General features: G+C 42.2%; 1 protein-coding gene across 8 annotated transcripts in view; it reads left to right on the forward strand.

The window, feature by feature from the left end:
* Nucleotides 1–13,585: 13,585 nt before the first annotated feature.
* Nucleotides 13,586–25,291, forward strand: part of TESPA1 (thymocyte expressed, positive selection associated 1) — a 35,971-nt gene continuing 24,265 nt past the window's right edge. For 3 of the 8 annotated variants that reach the window (XM_069581043.1, XM_069581042.1, XM_069581036.1), the window contains exons 1-2: nt 13,634–13,805; nt 24,041–24,248. In XM_069581043.1, coding sequence (XP_069437144.1) covers nt 24,086–24,248 — 163 coding nt within the window. In that variant the 5' untranslated portion in view covers nt 13,634–13,805; nt 24,041–24,085. Of the gene's footprint in view, nt 13,806–14,363; nt 14,516–15,802; nt 16,013–16,124; nt 16,182–20,031; nt 20,175–24,040; nt 24,249–25,291 lie in introns of all 8 variants that reach the window. The other 5 variants (XM_069581037.1, XM_069581039.1, XM_069581041.1 and 2 more) reach the window with 4 other exon arrangements.

The following is a 25,291-nucleotide window of genomic DNA, read 5'->3' on the forward strand; positions in this document are numbered from 1 at the left end:
GGAAACTGAAGTTCAGAGGTGTTAATTACAATACTCAAAGTCAGACAGCTAGTAAGTTTGAAGTTATCATTTAAATCCAGGCCTATCTGACTCAAAACACTATGCTATTAACTAGCAAGCCAAAAAAGGTGTTATCTTCTCCATGTAAGGGGCTTCTCTGGTGGTTTAGACAGTAAAGAATCTACCTGCAGTGCGGGAGTCTTGGAGTCCATCCCTGGGTCAGGAAGATCCCCTGGAGAAGGGAATGGCTACCCACTTCAGTATTATTCCCTGGAGAATTCCACGGACAGAAGAGCCTGGCAGGCTACAGTCCATGGGGTCACAAAGAGTCAGACTTGACTAAGCAACTAACACTTTCACTTTCTCCTTGTATATTTGGGGGAATTGAGGCTCAGAGTACTGAAATAAGTTGCATTAGCTCAAAACGTGACTTAGTATCACAACTGGAAATAGATCTTGGATCTCACACAATACTGCCTTTTTACATAAAGGACATTTAGGGGAAAGAAGATATTATTTACCAAGAAAACAACTAGATATCTTGAAAAATATTCAAATACAAGAATGGTTTTCCTCACCCTCAACCCAGCAAGTGTGATAACAGCTAAATTTTTGCTCATTTGTTATATACTAGGTGATGTACTAAATTTTATACACCCTCTCATTTCACTCTCACAACACCAGAGGGCATTAATATTGTCCCACATTACATGAGAAGATAAGGCTTCAAGGCTACACAACTTGCCCAAACTCACATAGCTGGTTAGTGACAAAGCAGTGATTCAAATCCTGACCGCCCGCCTCTCTCTTCATTACCATCTCCCTGTGAAACATGCTGTTCCTTCAAGCATCAGCCCATCCTTCCTTCAATATCCAAGATGGATCTATCAGGTTTATCTACCCCTTTAAAGTGACATAAAACTTAACAAAATTCCACAGAAATCTTCCTTTATTTCAACCCTAGGCCAGTCCCACTCACATTTCAGCCTATTATTTTCAGGAGTGGGAAAACATACAGATATTTATTGGGGAACTTTTTCTTTACTCTCAGAGCTATCTTTCTCTGTAGCTTTTAACCTTCCCCCACCCAGGCAAGGCCTTGCAAATTTGTCCTCTGTCTTCTATCCTAGGGGCCTCTTGTCTTTTAAGCAAAAATCAGAGGAGAAGCCTGGTTCTTCTATTGCTTTTGTCCTTTTGAGGTTCCATCTGCCCTTCAGCTCTCTTTCTCCCAGGCAAATATCTCTCAAGGGGCCTAGAGAGCCACTGAGTTTGAGAAGGTAGAGAAGTCAACTCTTGGCCTCCCAAGGGAAGGGGGAGCCCAGGAGGAAGCTGTGCTCCAGGGCTTCTGGACAACTGATTAGCTGGAGGAGATGGCCCTTCATGCCTGCCTGCATCGTCCCGCTTGCTCAGCTGCTCAGCATCTGCCCTGCCCCCAAGAGAAGAGTGGGTCTTCTCTAGGGTCCCTGCCAATCTCCTGGGCTCTGGCAAAACGAGCCAAGAAGGGCGCAGATGTGTCCTGCATCCTGAAGCCCGCAGGCACCACTGGGCAGCTCCGAAGCCCATATCCGGGAAGCCAGAAGAGGTATCGTGATTTCACAGGTCTCCCTATCCTGAAATCCTCCACCCCACACAGTGTTTCTCCCTATGTCTTCTCCCTCAGGCCCCCAAATCCTCTCCTCCCTCCTCAGAAGAAAGCATAGGCTATAATTAGAAAATGCTTCTGACTGAAAGTCAAAGAGGTTACTTTCATCACTAGCCACTAAGATCCCACAAACTGAGCAGCGTGACCTAAGTAAATAAATAAAGTTGATTCAAAAGAAAGAGACTGGTTATATCAGTTACCAAGGCAATGACAAGGGTCACTCCTAGTATGGCCATCAGAATGAGTGGATTTATGAGCCAGCAGCAATGATATAGTCTTCATAATCAGACAGACCAGAGATGAAATCCTGGCCTTCTTCTGAGACTGCTGGAGCTCCTCTTCTAACGTCTAACCCAAAGTCAATCACAGGCAACTGCAGACAAACCAACCTGGGGGACACTCTAAACAACAGAAGAACGATACTCTTCCAAAAAGTCAAGGTCATGAGAGAGAAAGGGAAATTGAAGAGCAATTCCAGATGAAAGGAGATAAAATAGACATGAAATCTATGTGCTATGTGTGATTCTATGCTTCATGGAGGAAAAAGTTAAATTTGAATAAGATCTATCTTAGATGATAATGTTGTGTCATTGTCAGATTTCCTAATTTTGATCATTGTACTAGACTTGTGAAAATTAGTAGCTTTGTTTTAAGGTGACATGACATGTGCAAATTATTCTTAAAATTCAGAAAAAAAGAGACTGTGTGATAATGCAAAATATTAACCATTCTCAGACAGTGTGAAAGGTGTCCTGGAGTTCTCTTTACTCTGCTTACAATTTCTCCATAAATTTAAAATTATTTCAAAAGAAAAATTTACAAAATAAAACAGAGTTCAAACCCTGAACCATGACATCCAAGGAATTCCTTCAGATTCCTAGCCTCAAACTATCTTAACAATCTTATGTTCCTCTCATTCTTATCATACAACTTACCTGGCATTACTTGAGTTTTCCCAAGCATACCCTATATTTTCCATCTTGGTACTTATGCCCACTCACATATGCCAGTAGAGCTTTTTATTCCTTCAGTTCAGTTTAGTCGCTCAATCATGTCCGATCTTTGCAACCCTATGGACTGCAGCATGCTAGGTCTCCCTGTCTATCAGCAACTTCTGGAGTTTATTCAAACTCATGTCCATTCAGTCGGTGATGCCACCCAACCATCTTATCCTAGGTCGTCCCCTTCTCCTCCTACCTTCAATCTTTCTCAGCATCAGAGTCTTTTCAAATGAGTCAGCTACTCGCATCAGGTGGCCAAAGTAAAGGTGTATCTGCTTCAACATTAGTCCTTCCAATGAATATTAAGGACTGATTTCCTTTAGGATGGACTGGTTGGATCTCCTTGCTGTCCAAGGGACTCTCAAGAGTCTTCTCCAACACCACAGTTCAAAAGCATCAGTTCTTTGGCGCTCAGTTTTCTTTACAGTCCAACTCTCACATCCATACATGACTATTGGAAAAACCATAGCTTTGACTAACTGGACCTTAGCTGGCAAAGCAATGTCTCTGCTTTTTAATATGCTGTCTAGGTTGGTCAGAGCTTTTCTTCCAAGGAGCAAGCATCTTTTAATTTCATGGCTGCAGTCATCATCTGCAGTGATTTTGGAGCCCCAAAAAATAAAGTCAGCCATTGTTCCCATTGTTTCCCCATCTGTTTTCCATGAAGTGATGGGACCGGATGCCATGATCTTCGTTTTCTGAATGTTGAACTTTAGGCCAATTTTTCACTCTCCACTTTCACTTTCATCAAGAGGTTTTTCAGTTCCTCTTCACTTTCTGCCATAAGGGTGATGTCATCTGCATATCTGAGGTTATTGATATTTCTCCCAGCAATCATGATTCCAACTTGTGTTTCTTCCAGTCCAGCGTTTCTCATGATGTACTCTGCACAGAAGTCAAATAACCAGGGTGACAGTATACAGCCTTGATGTACTCCTTTTCCTATTTGGAACCAGTCTGTTGTTCCATGTCCAGTTCTAACTGTTACTTCCTGACCTGAATACGAATTTCTCAAGAATACACAGAAGAACTGTACAAAAAAGATCTTCACAACCCAGATAATCATGATGGTGTGATCCCTCATCTAGAGCCAGACATCCTGGAATGTGAAGTCAAGTGGGCCTTAGAAAGCATGACTACGAACAAAGCTAGTGGAGGTGATGGAATTCCAGTTGAGCTAGTTCAAATCCTGAAAGATGATGCTGTCTAAGTGCTGCACTCAATATGCCAGCAAATTTGGAAAACTCAGCAGTGGCCACAGGACTGGAATAGGTCAGTTTTCATTCCAATCCCAAAGAAAGGCAATGCCAAAGAATACTCAAACTACTGCACAATTGCACTCATCTCACATGCTAGCAAAGTAATGCTCAAAATTCTCCAAGCCAGGCTTCAGCAGTACGTGAACTGTGAACTTCCAGATGTTCAAGCTGGTTTTAGAAAAGGCAGAGGAACCAGAGGTAAAATTGCCAACATCTGCTGGATCATGGAAAATGCAAGAGAGTTCCAGAAAAACATCTGTTTCTGCTTTATTGACTATGTCAAAGCCTTTGACTGTGTGGATCACAATAAACTCTGGAAAATTCTGAAAGAGATGGGACTACCAGACCACCTGACCTGCCATGATCTTAGTTTTCTAAATGTTGACTTTTAAGCCAACTTTTTCACTCTTCTCTTTCACCTTCATCAAGAGGCTCTTTAGTTCTTCTTCACTTTCTGCCATAAAGGTGGTGTCATCTGCATATCTGAGGTTATTGATATTTCTCCCAGCAATCTTGATTCCAGCTTGTGCTTCATCCAGCCTGGCATTTCTCATGATGTACTCTGCATATAAGTTAAATAAGCAGGGTGGCAATATACAGCTGTGACATGTTCCTTTCCCGATTTGGAACCAGTCTGTTTTCCCATGTCCAGTTCTAACTCTTGCTTCCTAACCTGCATACAGATTTCTTGGGAGGCAGGTCAGGTGGTCTGGTATTCCCATCTCTTTCAGAATTTTCCACAGTTTGTTGTGATCTACACAGTCAAAGGCTTTGGCATAGTCAATAAAACAGAAACAGATGTTTTTCTGGAACTCTCTCGCTTTTTTGATGATCCAACGATTGTTGGCAATTTTATCTCTGGTTCCTCTGCCTTTTCTGAAACCAGCTTGAACATCTGGAAGTTCACAGTTCACGTGCTGATGAAGTCTGGCTTGGAGAATTTTGAGCATTACTTTGCTAGCATGTGAGACGAGTGCAATTGTGTGGTAGTTTGAACATTCCTTGGTATTGCCTTTCTTTAGGAATGCAATGAAAACTGACCTTTTCTAGTCCTGTGGCCACTGCTGAATTTTCCAGATTTGCTGGCATATTGGGTGCAACACTTTCACAGCATCATCTTTCAGGATTTGAACTAGCTCAACTGGAATTCCATCACCTCCACTAGCTTTGTTCGTAGTGATGTTTCCTAAGGCCATCTTGACTTCACATTCCAGCATGTCTGGCTCTAGGTGAGTGATTATACCATTGTGTGCCGGGGGCTAGCGTGAGGAATCCCACCCGTGACAAGGTCATGCAGAAGGAAGCCTGATAAAATGCAAGGACGTGATCAGACTTCAGGGGTTCCCCCTGGAATTTCCTGAGCATCTACCCCCAAGACCAGAGTCTGGTTTATTGTGTTATGCTTTCCACCTACTCTTCTGTCATTAACAGGGGGCTGTCCCCCCACCACCTTTTTCTGGAAAAAATTAGAGCTTTTAGATAATAAATCTCCTGGGCATAATTCGAGTGCTTCAGTCCAAAAACCCCTCTGATGGCTTTCTGGCCTGCCTGCAGGACTCATACAGCTGCGCATGTGATTGTTTAAGGCCTCCTGACTGCAGGAGGCACAGGAAGCTTAAAACATCCTAGGAATGTAGGGGCTTCGGAGGAGTCAAAATCATTAGAACAGGACTGATTAAAGGTTTCATTTGTTGAGCCAATACTTGCTGCCAAATTTTCATATCTTTTACTTGTTGATATAGTTGGTATATAGAAAAAACAAGTAGCAACATTAGATCTTTGAGTTAAGTACCTTCTTTGTTATAACCCACTACGCCTCTATTCTATAGAGATGTAACTTTAGTGCTTTAAGGAGATGCTGATTAAAGAAAAACACTTCAGGGGAAACGAGATTAACATTCATTAAGGAAGAGAGTCAAAAAGTGTTAACAAGCCTCTTGGCCAGAAGATACTGTAAATCACCTGAGACCTTTTGTATACAAAAAGATATACGGAAAGAGTCTGGGCTGCTAACGCTGCATAATTTTGTATTACCCATTGATCTCTATGTATAATCAAAAGTATAAAAGGCCTTGAAGGACAATAGAGGGGGGGCAAGTCATTGGAAGGACTGGTTTCCCCTGTGTCTCCTCTTTACTCTAATTTCAGGCTGAATTCCCATCTGGGGCGTGGAGGCTTACCATGTCTACTTTTGTCCCGGCTTCTAAGATCCGTAAGAAAGAGAGCCCAAGGCGGGGCACTCTCCGATATTCAAACGGGCACTGGCGGCCTAATGTAGATGGCGCAAGCTCCTTGTCTGGAACTTTATTGGTTTTCCACATAAACCAAGTTAATCAGCCTCTTTTCTCCACTTAACTTTCCTACTACACTATTTCTTCATAATTTAATCTTATATTAATAAATAAATAAGTTTTTCCCTTGCCAACGCCATCCCCGCTTTGAATTCCCTGGATCCACCAGGGCTGGACCCCAGCAATCGTGATTATCTGGGTTGTAAAGATCTTTTTTGTACAGTTCTTCTGTGTATTCTTTCCACCTCTTCTTAATATCTTCTGCTTCTGTTAAGTCCATACCATTTCTGTTCTTTATCGAGCCCATCTTTGCATGAAATGTTCCCTTGGTATCTCCAATTTTCTTGAAGAGATCTCTAGTCTTTCCCATTCTATTGTTTTCCTCTATTTCTTTGCATTGATCGCTGAGGAAGGCTTTCTTATCTCTCCTTACTATTCTTTGGAACTCTGCATTCAAATGTGTATATCTTTCCTTTTCTCTTTTGCCTTTAGCTTCTCTTCTTTTCACAGCTATTTGTAAGGCCTCCTTAGACAACCAATTTGCCTTTTTGCATTTCTTTTTCTTGGTGATGATCTTGATCACTGCCTCCTTACAATGTCACCAACCTCCATCCATAGTTCTTCAGGCACTCTGTCTATCAGATCTAATCCCTTGAATCTACTTATCACTTCCACTGTATAAGGGATTTCATTAAGGTCATACCTGAATGGCTTTCCCTACTTTCTTCAGTTTAAGTCTGACTTTGGCAATAAGGAGTTCATGATCTGAGCCACAGTCAGCTCCCAGTCTTGTTTTTGCTGACTGTATAGAGCTTCTCCATCTTTGGCTGCAAAGAATATAATCAATCTGATTTCCATGTCAACCATCTGGTGATGTCCGTGTGCAGAGCCTTCTATTGTGTTGTTGGAAGAGAGTGTTTGCTATGACCAGTGTGTTCTCTTTGCAAAACTCTATTAGCCTTTACTTTGCTTCATTCTGCACTCCAAGGCCAAATTTGCCTGTTACTCCATGTGTTTCTTAACTTCCTACTTTTGCATTCCAGTCCTCTATAATGAGAAGGACAGTTCTTTGGGGTGCCTTAGATGCAAAGAGTTAGACACGACTGAGCGACTGAACTGAACTGAACTGAGACGGTTTTGTAGGTCTTCATAGAACCTTTTGAAATCCTATTCAACTTTGACTCAAATAAAAATTTATCCAATCTTAGGAATAAACCCTCTTTTAACCCTTAAATCCATCCAATCTCTTGAAATAATCCATCAGTTTGGGTTATGTCAACCTTTTCAACTGTGGCCTAGTCATTGATGCCTCCTACTACCTTAGACAAAGCAGAACTCAGATTAAAAAGTTAGACTGCCACCTGGTGGCCTTTAAAGAAAATTACTTGAAACATTCATCTGCACACAGAAGTTGGCAGATTAGGAAACATCAGGACACAGAGATTCTGCTTAAAGTCTCATTTAATTTTTCTGTGGGTTATAAAGTCCACTCTGTGGAAGTGAATTTTGAAGTCTAGAGTCAAGATATATTCACTGTTTTCCCCAGAGTATTTACTCAATAAATGGTAACTAGAATTACTAGAAACATAAAATGTTATACTGGAAAGAAACTTGAAGACCATTTATTTTTATCTAATCATTTTATAGTTAAGAAAACTTGGGACTTCCCTTGATCCAGTGGTTAAGAATCTGCCTTGAAATGCAGGGGATTCAGGTTTGATCCCTGCTCAAGGAAATAAAATCCCACATACCTCCGCAAAAAAATATTTTTTTAGAAAAAGAAACCTAAAATCCAGAAAAGATGCAGATCAAAGCCTGAAGGACAGGCTTTTGACTCCTCGCTTTTACCAGACCTATTTCAGAAGAAACCAGTTCATCCTGAGTGCAGCAAAAATGATAGTGCCTGACTACAGAACACTTGAGTTTAAATCTCATTCACACCCACCCTCTCATTTACTCCTACCTTCTAAGGTGGGCCTGGCCGCTGCCAGCTCTAAGTAGTTAAGGGTAGGAGGGGGCTCCAGAGGAGGGAACTGTCCCCCCAGTGAAGGAGGAGGACTGTTGTGGCAGGAGAAGGTGCCTGCAAGAGATGAGATGTTTTTATGAGGTTGGTCGGCCAAAGCAACTTGCCTTTCGAAGTTAAGGTGGTTTTACACTCCAGTTTTACTTTCTCTTGTGTATGGATCACTTCCTTTCAGATTCTCTCTCTGCACTTGTCTTGGGTTCTGTTTCTCTTCTTCTCCTCCCCTCTTCCTCTTTCTTTCTCTCTAACCCTAAACAAAGAGAACTCTCCTTGGAGCCGAGACTCCTGCACAGACCAGTAGCTGGGGTGGACCCTACACCAACTCCCCCTCTGCAACTCTCCCTCTGATCAGAAGCTGACGGTTATCCCACTTCCTGATTAACTGACACATCACTGATGAAACTTTTTAACGTCCTTCCAGAAATCCTGGTTTGTTGTTCTTCACCCACCAGTGGGTTCTGCCCCACACCCTCTCCTGCCTCCGTATCTGCTCTGCCCCCCAGGTTCTCTGGTCCACTGTGGCTGGGAAGAACAGGCTAACTTCAGTGGAATGGCCTCAGAGTTTCAGGGCTTCTCTTCTATAGAGATGAGAGGAGAATGTAGGCTTAGAAGAGCCCTCCACCTCTTCCTGCAATCTGCTTCTCCTGCCCCTTCCTCATCAGAACACAAGTTCTCATGTTCTGCCTCTAAACCCTAAACCCCACACTCAAACACCACATTTCCCCTTATATCAGATCTAAAGCAGCCTTCAAATTCTGCCTGCTGTTGTGGCTTTTAATCCCTATCCTTTTAAAGACTTTAGAGTGCTGGACCTAAAGACCCCAGCTTTCAAAGTTTCCCAAGTCCATAAGGTCACTAAGTGCCTCCTGGCACTTGATGCATAGTTTCTCAAAGTTTCAACTCACCTTAGATGCTCTTTTGACCAAACATTTTGACAGCTTTTCTGTCATCCACTTGTTTTCTTACCACCAGTTATACCATTGCTGTGAGTGTTGACTTTGTACCAGCTTCCTGGTAGAGAGAGGAACCATCCTAGAAGCTGTCCTTTCTTCTAGCTAGGAAGACCAAGCTGAAATTTTTTCCACATTTCTTGTTCCTCAAGTCCACAGGGTTGTCCCAGCTCCCAAAGTCCCCTGCCTCCCATCCTGTGAATCCCCAGATCCCTCCTCTTTCACTGCACTTATGTTCACATCCTGTGGACCCCAGACTCTGTCCTCCTCAAAGGGCTTCTGAGACACTGAGCTTACTACATGAATCACACTTGAGGCCCCATGAGGCCTCTAAGTTAAATGACATACTTCTAAATTGAACAGGCTTGATCAGAAGAAAGGTAGGACATAGACTTACCAGACAATCTCTCTGTTCAAACCATCTGAGTGTGATGAAAGACCTGAACAGCATTTTTTAATCTAGAGAGGGCAGAACAGAAATGACTGTAGTGGAGGACAACTTTCCTATGAGTGATTTTTTGAGGATGTTCCTAAAAAAAAAGAGAGACATTTGGGAAATAGAAACTCCTTTCAAGAGAGTCACAACTGATGTCAGCTTGTTAAAATCTTCAAGAAGTTGTGCCTTAAGAATCAAGTTTTTTCTTTCGTTAGCCATGTATTTCCTCCAAATTATCTAATCACACAACAGAGTAAGCCTTCTAAGGGATAGCATTTTATATTGTCTATCTTTGTATCCCCCTGGATCTAGTGTTTCTCTGGAACTTAGATGGCAGACAACTAAATACAATTCAAATAGAATTATCACATCAGATCCCCACAGGAATGCCCTCTGCAGAGGCTTGTGACATTCTGCTCTTTAGTTCTGCTGGATTTATAACAGAGAAGAGATAGCAAAACAGAAGGAAGAACTTCACTGCAGTTAAGTTGAGTGATTCAGGGCACTGGGTGTTTTAGGAAATAATAGTAAATCCCATTTCTTTGAATCCTGTACTGCCAAGCACAGAAGCAAAGAAAAGGACATGATGACCCTCTGCAGGTCTGAATTTCTCATGAAGTTCAGAAAACTCTTGATGAGTTGAACCCCTACTTTCTCCCCTAGTGCACTACCCATGCTCTCTCCCCACTTTTTAAACAAATTTTTGGCTATGTGGGCTCTTAGTTCCCTGACTAAGGATCAGACCTGTACCCCCTGCACTGGAGGCAGAGTCAGTCAACCACTGGATCACCAGGGAAGTCCCTCTCTCCCCCACTTTTGAGCTTTTGGTACAGGGAGGGGACAAACGCATTCAAACTCCCACATCAGTGATTTGCAGAAACGGACCCAGTGGAAAATGGCTGTTCGCAAACCCCACGGTCTGAAAACAGAGAGAGCTGAGAACTGGAATGGAAGCAACTAGCTTGCATCTGGGCTGGGGCAGAGGGGTCCAGCTGCTTGGCCCAGAGCAGCGGCTGTGAGCAGCAGCTTGTCCATCTTGGGACAGTCTTGCTGGGCAGCTGTCCTGGCTCTGCCCCAGGTCTGGCTGGGCTGCCTGCCAACTAGCTCTCAATCTGGTAGCTTCAGAACTTTTTCCCAATCCTGCTCAGCTGTTTGATGGACACCTCAGTGCTAGGAAACTGTTCTTACTTATCAGTGTTGTCAGGTTACATGTCTGGAGGACAATATCATTCAAAGGCCATTTTTACTTAGCTTTGTAATGGGTAACACTTTGTTCCCTAACACATTCTCTCTTGCCTTTCTAATGATTTCTTACCAAAGATCTGTCACTTAATATTTTCATTTTCTGTAAGAAACCGCACATAGGTACATGAGAGAAGAGTAAAAGTATGTGTAGATTTCTAGAGCCAAGAGAATCTTACAAAATTTTTCTCTGTCGGAAAGGAAGCTGATAGCCAGAGAAACTAAGTAACCAGCATATAGCTAGTGTTAAAGCCAATGGCTTTTTTACTCCCAGTTCAGTGTTCTTACTAAATTTCATAAAGCATAAGGGAGGTCACCCTAGAACGACAAGTTGGCCACGTGATAAGGCGTTAAACTACTGAATCGCATGGGCAGTAGAGAGATAATTCCACATCTCAGATAGTTTAAGGGTTTTTATTTTTAACTGGAGGCGGGGGGGTGGGGAGGGATGAGCAAAATCTCCTCCTAAAAACCTCCTGAAATTTTGAACTACATCTAGCAGAAAAAGGACAATTGGTCAAGGTTTCAGGAAGCCCATGGAATATATGATGAGAGAACTTTACAGAGTCAAAGGTATAGAGGCTCCATCCCTGGGCGGGAGAGATCCCCTGGAGAAGAAAATGACCTCCAACTCCAGTATTTTTCCCTGGAGAATTCCATGGAGAGAGGAGCCCGGTGGGCTACAGTCCAAGGGGTCGCAAAGAGTCAGACACAACTGAAAGACCGAACATACACACACACACACACACACACACACACACACACACACACACACAATGTTATCAGAGGACATAGGAAGGGTAGATAAGAGGGAGAGAGAGAAATACTCTACAACTGAGGAATAAGACAAACATAGAATACTCTGGACTTCTTTGTCTTCCTAGGGATCATACAGCAGCATCTTTGTCTTTCAGCAATTGCTTTTAAAGAAGAAAACATTTCTTTTTTTAATTAACAAAAAAACTCTCAAATTTTGTTTGTGAAATGAAATTTTTTGTGAAATGAAGATTTGCTTCTTTAATGAGTAAGGTCACTTTGGTGGCTGCAGAGACTAGAGTTTTCCTAGAGTTTTGCAACTAGTCCTTTAGGAAGATTATCTTCATTTTGTAGATAGGAAGTTGAGGCCTGGAGGTGTTAGTTAATGTGCCCAGGGCTTCCCTGGTGGCTGAGTGGTAGAAAATCTGCCTGCAGTGCAAGAGACTCGGGTTCAATCCCTGAGTCAGGAAGACTGGAGGAGGGCATGGCAACCCACTCCAGCGTTGTTGCCTGGAGAATCCCATGGACAGAGGAGCCTGGTGGGCTACAGTCCATGGGGGTCACGAAAAAGTTGGACATGACTCACTGACTAAACAACAGACAGCATACAGGTGGTACTTTCCCTGTCCCCAGCATGTTGAAAATAACAGTTAAGGAGAGTAGTGAATTTCAGAAACTTGAGGTTAAAAACAATTTTAAGAATTCCACTAGTTAGTTTTTGTAGTTAATTTGTACAGGGGAAAAATAGTGTTAAAGAGACCAAGGGAGTGCTAGATTCGGTTTTTACTTGTGGATTTTGAGTTAATTCTCTGAAAAGTTTATATTTAGCACCTACTATATACTGGGGAAAGAGGTTGGACATTTTTATCCCTACATGTAAATGAATGTATTGTGTGTATTAGAGAGAGAGAGAATTATTATTTTAATCCTACTTATCTTCGAAGAAAATAATATTTAGAGAAGTTAATTTGCTGAGCAGAAATTTAGGCTTCTTTCCATGACACTATAAGTATATTGTGAATATACAATGAAGTTGTCCCACTGGCAATTGGAAATGAAATTTTGGAACGTGGTTAAAAGAGGTCCAGCTATAGTTATAGCCATAAAATTGGGAAGAAAAGAATGAACATTTGAAAGTCAGTCCCAGCAGTACATCAGCGGTGTGTCTCATATGGTAAATATTATGATAAATATTTGTAAGTAAATGCCACAGGAAAGGAACAGAATCAGGACCTGAAAGAGAGATAGGAGATAGATAACTTGGTGCCACATGGAAGAAGAAAGAGCGTCAGGAGATGGGGTGAGGGATCGTCAAGGATACTGAATGCTGGTCAGAGGTGAAACTGACAGAGGGATGGAAGAAAATCTAGAGTCTAATAAGTCTTCTTGAAACTGAAAGCCAGTAAATGGAAGACATCTCCAGGGTGGGACAGATTTGGGGGTGAGAAATCAATCAGTTATTTAACAAGAAATACTTTGAATTGGTTTAAGCAAAAAATAAAACAATAAGAAGTGCACACAGAGAAACAGTTGCTTACAATGGTGCAGTATTTGAAAACAAGCTTCTGGGGACTTCATGAGAGTGTGAAAGAGTTATGAAAACAGATGCACTCTGGCTTTAAGCCCTCTTCAGTTTGTGATGGGGCTGTAAGCATCTTCTCAGAAATAAATGTGAGATCATTTTAGGGAGAGTACATTACCATTTTTAGACCCTTCTCCTGCTGAGGACAGAAGCTTTACGTGAGGCAATGGAATTATTTGAGGCAGTTACATGGTTAGAAGATTTTTCCTATACACATCCCTCAGTGAGCTGTACCTTCCCCTTAATAGGAAAAGATCTCCTGTTGTCTCGGAAAGAGCAACACGGCTCTTGACGGGAACGGCTCCTTAGTGGTGAGCTCCGGGGACCTCAGATATTTTGTTCTACCGTCAGTCTGCCGAGCTAAACAGAGGATGTGGCCGGGGTAGGAGGCGGGGACTGTGCATGTGTGTGTGTGTGTATGTGTGTATGTGTGTATGAGCGTTTTCTCATTTCCGCTTCCCCTTTCAAGCCGGCAAACGCAGTTTCATGAAGACAGAGAGAAAGGTGCGATATGCAATATGATACCTTCTCCCTGTCCTCGCCTCCGTCCCAAAACAGGGGAAGGGCAGTGCCCAGCACTGACAACTGCATTGCCTCAAACTCAGCTCTCTACCAGTGGACAGGTGAGTACAACTTCCACCTCAGTTTTAAGATTGTGCTGATTTAGAATGGTGCCAGGAGATAGGGAACTTCCCTGGTGGCTCAGCAGTAAAGAATCCATCTGCAATAAAGGAGACCCAGGTTCAATCCCTGGATCAGGAAGATCCCCTGGAGTAGGAAATGACAACCCACTCCAGTATTTTTACCTGGAAAATTCCATGGACAGAGAAGCCTGGAGGGCTACTGTGCATGGGGTCACAAAAGAGTCGGACATAACTTAGCGACTAAACAACAGGAGACAGGACGAAACAAGTCAGAGAAAACTGAGGCTGCAGAGAAGAAGGAAGCATCAGGAGAAAAACTCCCACATCCCTGACTTCAACCTTAAGAAATGCATCACTGTGCCTCTTGGAACATGGTCTCTCTGCCTTTTTTTTTTTCCTTCCTGTTATCAGAGAGGTACTCTGGGCCGGGTCATAAAACATGGGTTCCTTTGATGACCTGGTTAGTATTTAAGAATTCTTTCTCACCTGAGAAGTTCCTCTCTGTGCCCTGCTGACCTTGCTTTTGCTTCGTTTCAGTCTGATTCTAGCTTTGAAGAGTTCTCAAGGAGAAAAGTTGCTACACTTCGTCCGCTCTAGTGTTCATAACTCCGACTCTCGAGAGTATCTAGCCTAAGTCAACTTTGCTTTTTTGTGGACATGGCCTCTTTCTTCAACAGCTGCAGAAGGAGGTTGGTGAGGAGATAAACTATAGCAATATATGCTTGGGTGAGAGGAGAAGGGGAATTTATACAACTGGACAACACTGGGCCAAATTTACTGCAAAGCCCAAGATTGATAACCACCTCCTAGGTTGGTGTTCAAGTCGTACATCTCAGAGACGGATTGATGAATATATTGACCCCTTATGATCTATGTAATCCTGATTGAGGAGTGGGTCTGCTCCTCCAACACACCTGGTCTCAGCAGTAACCAGGCTGAGCATGTCACCACCTGCATGAGTTTGGGGGAAGGCAGAGGAGTATGCTGGGGTTTTCCCATGCCCTGCTTGCTACTGAACCCACCAGTGGGTGGAGGAGCAGAGGTGGGTGCCCAGTGCAGAACAAGGACAAGATGAAAGAGCCCCCCAGAGGAGATTTGATGAGACCATGAGGGTTTGGAGGAGAGCCTTGGTGACTCCATCTACCACAAATGGCCCTGAATAGAGAGAAAAGAGAACTTTCTAGACTCGTAGACAGTACATGGTGGACCCAGGATAGGAGATTGGCAGTTGCAGGATTTCAACTTTTTGTCTAAGCTTGTTATTAGGCTTGAGTGATTAGACCTACAGATCTGGTATAATTTTCCTATAACTTGAAGCATTATTATGAGGAGGGTAAGTCGGGTTTATTATCTGTCTCTACTGAGAATATCATCAGAGATAACTTGCTGAACCTATCACAAGAGGGATAGAAAGAGGTTTTACAAATGGTTTCTTATTCATAGACACCCCAAGGAGTTTAGAAATTCTTTCCAACTATACTAATAACTTTTCCTCATAATTCTTTTATTCCACTGAAACTTAGATGGAGTCCAGTGATTAAACATAATGTAGTGGCTATGGAGACCCAACATAGTCATTTTGATTCATGATTCATATTCTATTAGAAAAAGGAGAGGAAATTTATTCTCAGCTTGGATCATGATTCACACAATAAGAGAAAAAGATCCGACATCTATCTCCACTTAATAACTGCCGAATATTTACTGCCTAAAACACAAGACCAAGGTTGGTATTCCAGTACCCAGTACTACTCTGTGTCTGGCCCATACCTGGGCCTACTGCAAAAAGCTTGAACACAGATTTTGAGAAGATGAAGAGAGGGTGTAGATATTGTGAAAGAAAAAGAAGAGTAAATGTGAGTACCTGAAGGACAGAGTTTCATTACCAAGGAAATAATACTGAAGCATTAAAGATTGTAATTCACAGAACTAACTCAATGATCGAGATATCTGCTCATTCTCACTCCTGTTTCTAGACTGAACTGCCTGTAAACCAGTCCAAATGAACTGCTGCCTCTTATTCTTGATGCCTGATGATAACCCATCCAGAGGAAAGAAATTAGTGTCTCCCAACATGGACAGCACAAGATTCTTTTTTTCCAAATGTACAACTTTAGTAAAGAAGAGAGAAAAAGAGTCTGTAGATGGTCTTCTTTCAGGATGCATTCAACTAAGCTTATTTGTGGGTAAGAGGGGAAGGAGGGAATGAAAAGAGAAGGGGGAAAGAGTTATAAAAGTGAATAGGCATTTTTCTTGGTTTTATTTATCAAATAGCATCCCTCTTTTCTCCTTGAATAGATTGAACTGCTCCCTTAGACCACAAGAAGTCTTGAATGCAAAAATGCTGCACTCAGGGTAAATTTTATTCTGATGGTCTTCCAAACAGCAGTGACATGGGAAACGGTTACAAATTGGGAAGGCATTGCCTATCTGTGAAGGAACATGAGAGCTCGTGGCAAGTATGGAGAGCCTAGGGGTATGGAGAATGGCGGGCTGTCAGCCTGGCTTGAGGTGGAGTTTGTCCTATTCAAAAACCGAGAAATTGGCCATCCTGGGATTTCCCACAACACCTTACAACAGTGGTGATGTCTCTCTTGGCTGTGACCGAGGATAATATGTACCCATTGCGGAAGGTCTTACAGGCCCCATCATGGAAATTCTGTTTCCTTTTTCTCTCCTCCCACGCTTGTTTTCACTCTCAGTCCAATTCACAGGCACTGCTCGGGGTGTAGGCATAATTCAGACAGAAGAGAAGAAAGGCCTGTCTGATACATGTCCTAGGAGGAGGCCTAGAGTGCTGAAAAGAAAACCAGGGCTGGGTCTTAGAAACCAAGAGCGGAGGAGGAGGGCTGTGTAATATAGAGGAAGAAAGCACACACCTGGGGCTCAGAACTTGTGTGTGTTCCATTGATAATAGTCGGTATTCTGTGTGACTTCAGATAAGCCTCTCTCTCTCTCTCTCTGACAGTTTTCTTAACTACAAAATGAGGGGTCAGGATTATATGATCTCTCTGATCCCTCTGAGTATTAAATAAGAACAAAGAACATATTTACTGCTTATTTTTCATCTCTTCTTAACAGCATCATCTTCCTTTCATCCTCTGGATTTGACACACACTTCTGTACCTTGCCCCCTGGAGGAGGAAATGGCAACCCACTACAGTATTCTTGCCTGAAAACCCCATGGACAAAGGAGCCTGGCAGGCTACCGTCCGTGGGGTTGCAAAGAGTCAGACATAATTGAGCACAAACATCTCTACTCTTCTGCCCACTTCTTGTTCTTTCTTTCCTTATTCCTGAAAATGTCCCAACTTTAGTGAATGATTTAGACCGAGAGAAAATAATAATAATAACTATATTTATTAAGCACCTCCTTTATACATCAGGGAATATGCATTATCTGATTTTTAAATCTCAATAACCCAACAAGTCTGGTACTCTGTCTGTTTTATATATGAAATAATTTAGGTTTAGAGGGGACAAGGAATTTCACCAAGGACACGTATGCAGTAAGTAGACAGAACTGTGATTTCAAACAAGGTTTATTCTGATTCCACAGTGCACATTCTTTCTACAGTCTTCCTTCTCAAGAGTTGACCATTCTTCCTAAACCCCTTCAAAACATCCCCATAGTAAGATATCTGTAACTGGAGCTGATATTTGGCAGGTTCAGATTGGTAGGCTATAATGGTTAATAAAATATTAAAATATGTTCATATCAAATTTGGTAAATATTCATTGTTTCAAGCCCTATGAATGCCCATCACTAACTCAGCTATCCCAGTGCTTTCTACAAGACTCCCCAGATGGCACCAAAAATTCAGTGCTGTGCTAGCCATAGCACTTGTGGGACCCAGTCCAAGGACTCTGACTGGTGTCACCTCTGATTTTCCTGTGCTGCTAAATGTTCTGAATGCTACAACCATTTAAAAGTAATGTGAGATTCCAGGCAAACTCTCCTCTAAAGTAGAACCTAGCGTCTTGACTGCTGTTAACCAAACAAAGTCACTCTCCTTTTGCTAAGATGAAAACAAAGTTGACCCCAAATTACTTTTGGTTTCTCTGCCTCCTCTGTACTAGATTATAAGATGGAGAGTTTATGTAGCATGATATGGAATAGAAAATTTACTAACAGAGTTTCTCCTTCCTTTTATCCTAAATTGCATTTACTGCTGACATCTACATGGTGATCTTAGGTTATCCTCATATGCTATTACCAGTGGGAAGATGATACAGCTAGAGTCAGATCAATGTGGGTTAAAGCTCAGTACCACAAGATCTTAAATATATGACCTTGGATCACTCACATATCACTCCAAGCTTCAGATAACAATAATTAGCTCCAAGGAGATTGTGGGGATTAAGTGGAGTAGTTTGTGGAGAAGCTTTATGGGTAAATATAAGGAATTCTATACATCTCAGTTATTATGAATACCTATTACTTTGACTTGCCTATGTTAATATTAAGTGAATCTCAGACTACATTCCTTAGAAAAGAGATACTGGAAGTAAGTGATGATCTCAGTATAGTAAAAATCACATACCCATAAAGATTTTCTCTGCTACAAAAGCTACTGCTTCTGCTGATGATTTTGGTTGGAAGATATTCCTTTCAAAGCTCTTAAACAACTCCCTAGTCTTAAACCACAAATGGTGATTTTTCTTGTCTAACTTCCATCCTATCTGCTGAAATTTTTTCTTTTAACTATAACATGCTCAGAACAAAGAGAATTTACTCCTTCTCTGTTTGGTTGTAGTCAGTTTCCAGAACACTCAACAGATGATGGAGAAATATTTGGGGAGTAAATCTCTAGAGAAATGTAGGGAAGGCAAAGACAAAGGACTGAAAATGGTAGCAGAAGGGGAAAGAAGATTTTGGAGTGATTTAGGCAAGTAGCAATAAAACCAGTGTGGCATTTTTGTTGCCTTTTTTAGGGGGCGGGGGGAAATAGTTAATGGAAACATCAGAGAAAATTTATCAGACATCCATCCTTACAGAAGATAGATTAATATAAGATTATAATATAAACCAGCATTAAGAAAGATGGTACTCAAATCCCAAAGGAACTTTTGAACAAGGAGTAAAAATTTACAACGGAAAATTCTGGAAGACAGGTTTTTTTGTGTGTTTTTGTTTTTTAGAATAGGAGGATTTGATAGTTTCAGCTTATAAATTCAGTAAGACTTGTGTGGCCCTACGTTCTAGCAACAAAGCCTTGGTGTGACTATGCCCCAAGCCGTCTTCCTCTACATTAAAATGTATATAAAACATATACTGATACATTAGAATTTGAGACCATGTGGAGTCTCTGTCCTAGGACATAGACTAGATGAGGGTAATTTTTCAGCACCAGTGCGATTCTTGCTTCTAGGTACAGTGTCTACTGAGCCCCTTCTGTTGTGAGGTACTGTGCAATTTCCTGAGTACGATTTAGGAGAGAGGTTCAAGCATTGGTGGATAATGACAAGAAATGTAGACACACATATCTTGCTGAATGTTATATAGGTACCTGTGCTGGGTGCTAGAGGTGGGTAAGAGAACAGAGATGACTTGAGAAGGTCTTCAAAGGATAGATAGCATATGGTTGGGTAGAGAGGAAGGTGGATGAAACTGTATAAACTAAGGCAAAGGATCAGAGAAGCTCAAGAAGTGCCGGGGGTCCATGAGCTCTCCTGACTGAGTCACACTCTTTTGGTCTCCCTCTTTCAGCCTTCCTCATCCAGGCTTACCACTCTCCTAGGTCACCAGGAAGTTTTAAGTCTGGAACCTCATGAAAGTGAAAGTGCTATACACTCAATCATGTCTGTTTCTTTGTAACCTCATGGACCATAGCCCACCAGGCTCCTCTGTCCATGGAATTCTCCAGGCAAGAATATTGGAATGGGTAGTCATTCCCTTCTCTAGGGGCCCTTCCAAACCCAGGGATCAAACCCGAGTCTCCTGCATTGGAGGCAGATTTTTTACTGTTTGAGTCACCAGGGAAGCCCTCATAAATCAGTGTTAATTGAAGGTAAATTTCTTAAGTAGGAAGTAACTCCCGAGGCCACTGGACCATTTTCTAATTCTTACAGGAAAAACTACACAAATGCTTCTTTTGTACAGTATTATTCCTACAAATATTTCAAATTCAGCTAGAATAAATTCATAAATGTTATTATTAGAGGCAAACTCTATAACATTCATTGCCACCAATTCACTTTCTAGAGAACAAAGTCAATGCCCAAGTAGAAAATCTGATTGACTTACCAGAAGTCAGTTAATTGGACAGCAAGTTTGGAAGAATGCCCAAGTCTCCAAACTCCCAGTCAATGCTTTTTTCATTGCACCAAACTCCACTGTACACACAGGTATGTGTTTTTGTATGACTTGTTTGGAGGAAATACCTCCATACCTTTTCTCTATTACAAGCCACCCCTCCATACCTTCCAAGGTGACATCCTGACAGCTGTGTGCATACATCCCTCAGTTCTAACAGTCTCACTGCTGATGTGCTTGCCTGATAATCATTTGCCACTTCCTCCAGATTTCCACAAAGAACACTCAGTTTCTTATCTTCCAGCTTCGAACTTCTGCTACCACTAACCAGACAATTCTATTTCTTTCTGCCTCGGAATATTGCTGTACTTTTAGTGTTCCCACACAATGCCCCATGAACCCATCTCTATAATCCAAGTGTGGCAGAGATTGGAGAAAACCAGTTAAATTCTGTTTAGGCAACAGGGACAGAGCAGTGAACAACCCCGAGAAAAATCTCTGTCCTGGTGAAGCTTCTGTTTTAATCAGAAGAGTAAATAATGAATTAGATTAACAAATAAAATATAATGTTAGTGATAAGAACAATGAAGAAGGGAAGGAACTACGTGAAAGTGACTGTTGCCTGGAGGCTGTGGAAGACAGGCCTGGCTTCACAGAGAAATTGCTTGAGAGCTGGGCTTTGCAGGTTGAGTGTGTCAAAGGCTGAGGTGGCAGGGAAGACGGGAAAACAATGTGTGAAAAGTCTGGGGTTAAAAGAAAGATAAGTATTTTCGGGGGACAGAGGGGAAATGAGTCTATATGAGTGTGATGTATTTTCCAAGAAGTAGGAGGAGTACAGGATAGATTCACATCATGGAGGATGTTAAAACCCAAGTATAGGCCTCTATCTCTCATCTCAGTGAGATTCTGACACAGTGCTTGAATACAGCATCCTCACTGAGAAAACGAGCCCAGAGAAAGGGGGTGAATTTGCCAAAGTTACACTTTAGCAAGTGGCTGAATGTGGGAATCCATTTTCCTTCCTTCTTTCCCTCCTTCCTTCACTTCTTCCCTCCCTTCCCGACTTTCTTCTCTCACTTCTTTCCCTCTTTCTTTCCTTCCTCTCTGCCTGCCTTTCTGACTTCCTTTTAAATTCCCCTCATCCCCAAATAAGTTCTGGTGAGCTGAAGATTTCCTGTGATTTAGGTGAGGTTCATTTGCTCTGGAAATTAAAGACAACAGGCAAGTCAACCTTTGCTATCTTCTTCCCCAGTCTGACTGATGCCAACCTATTAAATGCTTTGGATGGTGGTACAGGACCAGGTAAATGCAGGCTAAGATGGTTTTTTAGACTCTCTCCCTAAATTCTTTACAGTGGCAGTTTCATCCTTGTTTTATCACCTCACAGCAGCTTTAGCCAAAGGACAACAAATTCTCTCTGCTACCGCTCTTTGTGGCTTCACTCTGCATCACAGGTTTCATTCAATCATTTAATTTCCCCTCAAAGGCACTGGCTGTGGACAAAGAGCCCAGTGCCAAGGGTTAATAAAGTTGCGCAGTCCCAACTGCTGTCTCTCCTTGGGGGGAAAAATATGCCTTAGGCTTGACCTGAAGTAAAAGAATTTAGATCAGACAGCAGTGATTATGTATCCTTTTCCTCTGAATATATTTTATCAGTAACAAACAGAAGCATCCAAAACAATTTTTTTGTCTTAGGAAGGCTTTTATATTTAGGATGTTCTTTTCAAAAACAGCTATTTTAGTGCCTAAATTAATGCTTCACTGATGGTTTTGTTTTTAAGAGTTTGAAAAGCAGGAGTCTCTGGAAACTGGCTTTCTTCTTATTTTCCCCCCTTTTATTTTTCCTAACTCTGACAGATAAAGGTGTAGGTATGAGGATGGAGTGTTTATGGCAGCTGCAGGGATGACGGGTGGTCCCACCTCCACCTGTTCACTGTGGAAGTTGTGAGTGCAGCTGGTGGAGAAGAGGTGGGACGACAGAGTATAAGCAAGTTACAGTATCTTAGCCTCAGATCTTTTAAGCTCTATTTGCACAACTGAATGATTCATCCCTTCTGTTTTCCTCTTCAAATAAGTGGCTTGTACCATTGGAATGCATCACTTGGAAAAACACACAAGTGTTGATTAGGCAGTGTTAAATGAAATATTAGCACACTGATGAACTAGGGAATTAACTCAGAGCCAGGGAAAAACCCAAGATGACAAATTAGAAGGTGATGATTCTGGAGGTGGTAACTACTAATTGATCCAGAAATTACGGAAAAGAAACATCTACATCTGCTTCATCAACTGCACTAAAGCCTTTGACTGTGTGGATCACAACAAACTGGAAAATTCTTAGAGATGAGAGTACCAGAACACCTTACCTGCCTCCTGAGAAACCTGTATGCAGGTCAAGAAGCAACCATTAGAACCAGACATGAAACAACTGATTGGTTCAAAATTGGGAAAGGAGTATGACAAAACTATATTGTCACCCTTGTCACCCTGCTTATTTAACTTATATGCAGAGTACATCATGCAAAATGCTGGGCTGGATGAATCACAAGTGGGAATCAAGACGTCAGCAGAAATATCAATAACCTCAGATATGCAGATGATACCACTATAATGGCAGAAAGTGAAGAAAAACTAAAGAGCCTCTTGATGATGGTGAAAGAGGAGAGTGAAAAAGCTGGCTTGAAATTTAACCTTAAAAAAACTAAGATCATGGCATCTGGTCCCATCACTTCACAGCAAATAGAAGGGGGGGGGGGGAGTGGAAGCACTGACGGATTTTATTTTCTTGGGCTCCAAAATCACTGCAGAAGGTGACTGCAGCCATGAAATTAAAAGACGCTTGCTCCTTGGAAGGAAAGCTATGACAAACCTAGATAGTATATTAAAAAGCAGAGACATCACCTTTATGCTAACAAAGGTCCGTATAGTCAAAGCTATGGTTTTTCCAGTAGTCATGTATGGGTGTGAGAGTTGGACCATGAAGAAGGCTGTGCACCAAAGAATTGATGGTTTCGAACCATGGTGCTGGAGAAGAGCTTTGAGTGTCCCTTGGACTTTAAGGAGATCAAATTGGCCAACACTAAAGGAAATCAACCTTGAATATTCATTGAAAGAACTGATGCTGAAGTTGAAGCTCCAATACTTTGGCCACTTGATGTGAAGAGCCAACTCAATAGAAAAGACCCTGATGCTGGGAAAGGTTGAAGGCAAAAGGAGAAGAGGGTGACAGCGGATGAGATTATTGGGCTGAATCACCAACTCAACAGACATGAATTTGAGCAAACTCCAGGAGACAGTGAAGGACAGGGAAGCCTGGTGTGCTACAGTCCATGGGATCACAAAAAGTTGGACATGACTTAGTGACTGAACAACAACAATAACAACAGTGTCTCCATGTTGTTTTTATTATGGGATTCTCCCACCCCCATTTCCCCCAGAGAAATCCTATGTTAAATGGAAACAAAACAAGCCCAGAATGACTGTAGTTAGAGTGACATCCTGGTTGTGAGACCTTTAGAAAATTGGTTTAACCTTTGAGATCTAATTTTTCTCCTTTCATATATCTTTATGAAGATCAAATAAAGTGAAATTTATACATTGCAAATTTAAAGATATTTTCATTTCAATGGAATATTCTGGGAGACAAAATTCTTAAGAATTAAAGAAAATGTTTTCTAACACAGCATCTCACCTATCATGAGAGGCAGCCCTTTCTCATTGTCCCTTAAATCATACGATGTTTCAAGTTTCCAGATTTGAAAGCCTTGCCCTGGTGTTTACGTTGTTCACAGCATTCCTTTTTTTTTTTTTTTTTTAAGAAACAGACATCTCCTCCCAGCTCCTGAATAGGCAGAGGGTTATGTTCCTTTGTGCAGAGCTGGGAAAATGTGGGGGCAACCCTGGGGGTGGTGGATTCTGAACACAGGATGACAGTGTATCACTGTGTTCCAACTCTCAGGATAGCGTCTCTGTGGCCAGAGGCCCTGAAGTCTGAAGTGGCGCCATGGAGGGCTCTGTGCTGAGCCCCACGTCCTGGGAGAGACGCAGGGCCTGGCTCCGTCAGAGCCGGCACTGGCAGACCCAGGTCCTGGAGGAAGAGGCTGCAGCAGCCCTGCAGAATGTCCCAGATGCCGAGCCCTCTGGCTTGGATGACGTTTTCCAGGAAGGTAAGGAGGCCAAACAGAGAGGCTTGTGATAGGGAATATGTGGCAGATGCCCAGGTCTGCCGTGCAAGCAGAGGGTCCCCAGTTTCTTCCCTGATAGCTCGGTTGGTAAAGAATCCGCCTGCAATGCAGGAGATCCCGGTTCGAATCCTGGGTTGGGAAGATCCTCTGGAGATGGGAGAGGCTACCCACTCCAGTATTCTTGGGCTTCCCTTGTGGCTCAGCTGGTAAAGGATCCGCCTGCAGTGAGGGAGGCCTGGGTTTGATCCTCGGGTTAGGAAGATCTCTGGAGAAGGGAAAGGCTACCCACTCCAGTGTTCTGGCCTGGAGAATTCCACGAATTGTATAGTCCATGGAGTCGCAAAAGGTCGGACACAACTGAGTGGCTTTCACTCTCACTCCTTGTGGCTCATTTTGACTGGGTTAAAAGAGCTCAAGGGAAGACCATGAAGACAGTAACATAAGGTATGAATTGTGTAGGAAAGAAAGGGCATAAGATTGAGAAAGAGGAAGAGGCACACTTTGCGTCATCTTGAGCAGCTGTGAGGACCCCAGGCCGGGGATCTCTGTGACTGTTTGGAGTGTTTCTCTGTTGTCTGTGTGACAAAGCTACACTCAGTCTTGGCGCCTGGACTCTGGCTGCTGCTCAGTTGCCAATGTGACCTTTGGCAAGTCGCTCACTCCTCTAGGACATATTTGATAATTGAAGTATTAGTGCCTGAAATAGTAGTAGTACCTTTTCCACATGCCTCTCAGAACTTCTTGGAGGTTCAAATGATGCTACAGACATGATTGAAAACTAAAAAAGAAATCTTATGTAAATAAGCCTACCTTTGCTTATTTGATAGGAAACAAAAAGGACAAAAGCAAAATTGTGCTGTTTTTCTTGTTTTTTCTTTCTTTTTTCTTTATTTTTTTTTTCACACCGAAACAGTATTTTATTTTGTAAATTTTGACCCATTATTACTCCCATGTTATGGTCTTTTCAGCTGTCAAGCGTACAAGGTGAAGAAAAAATTTAGTTAGATGGGGGTTGCACCTGGAAA

The sequence above is a fragment of the Ovis canadensis genome, chromosome 3, assembly GCF_042477335.2.
Source record: "Ovis canadensis isolate MfBH-ARS-UI-01 breed Bighorn chromosome 3, ARS-UI_OviCan_v2, whole genome shotgun sequence".
NCBI lineage: Eukaryota > Metazoa > Chordata > Mammalia > Artiodactyla > Bovidae > Ovis > Ovis canadensis.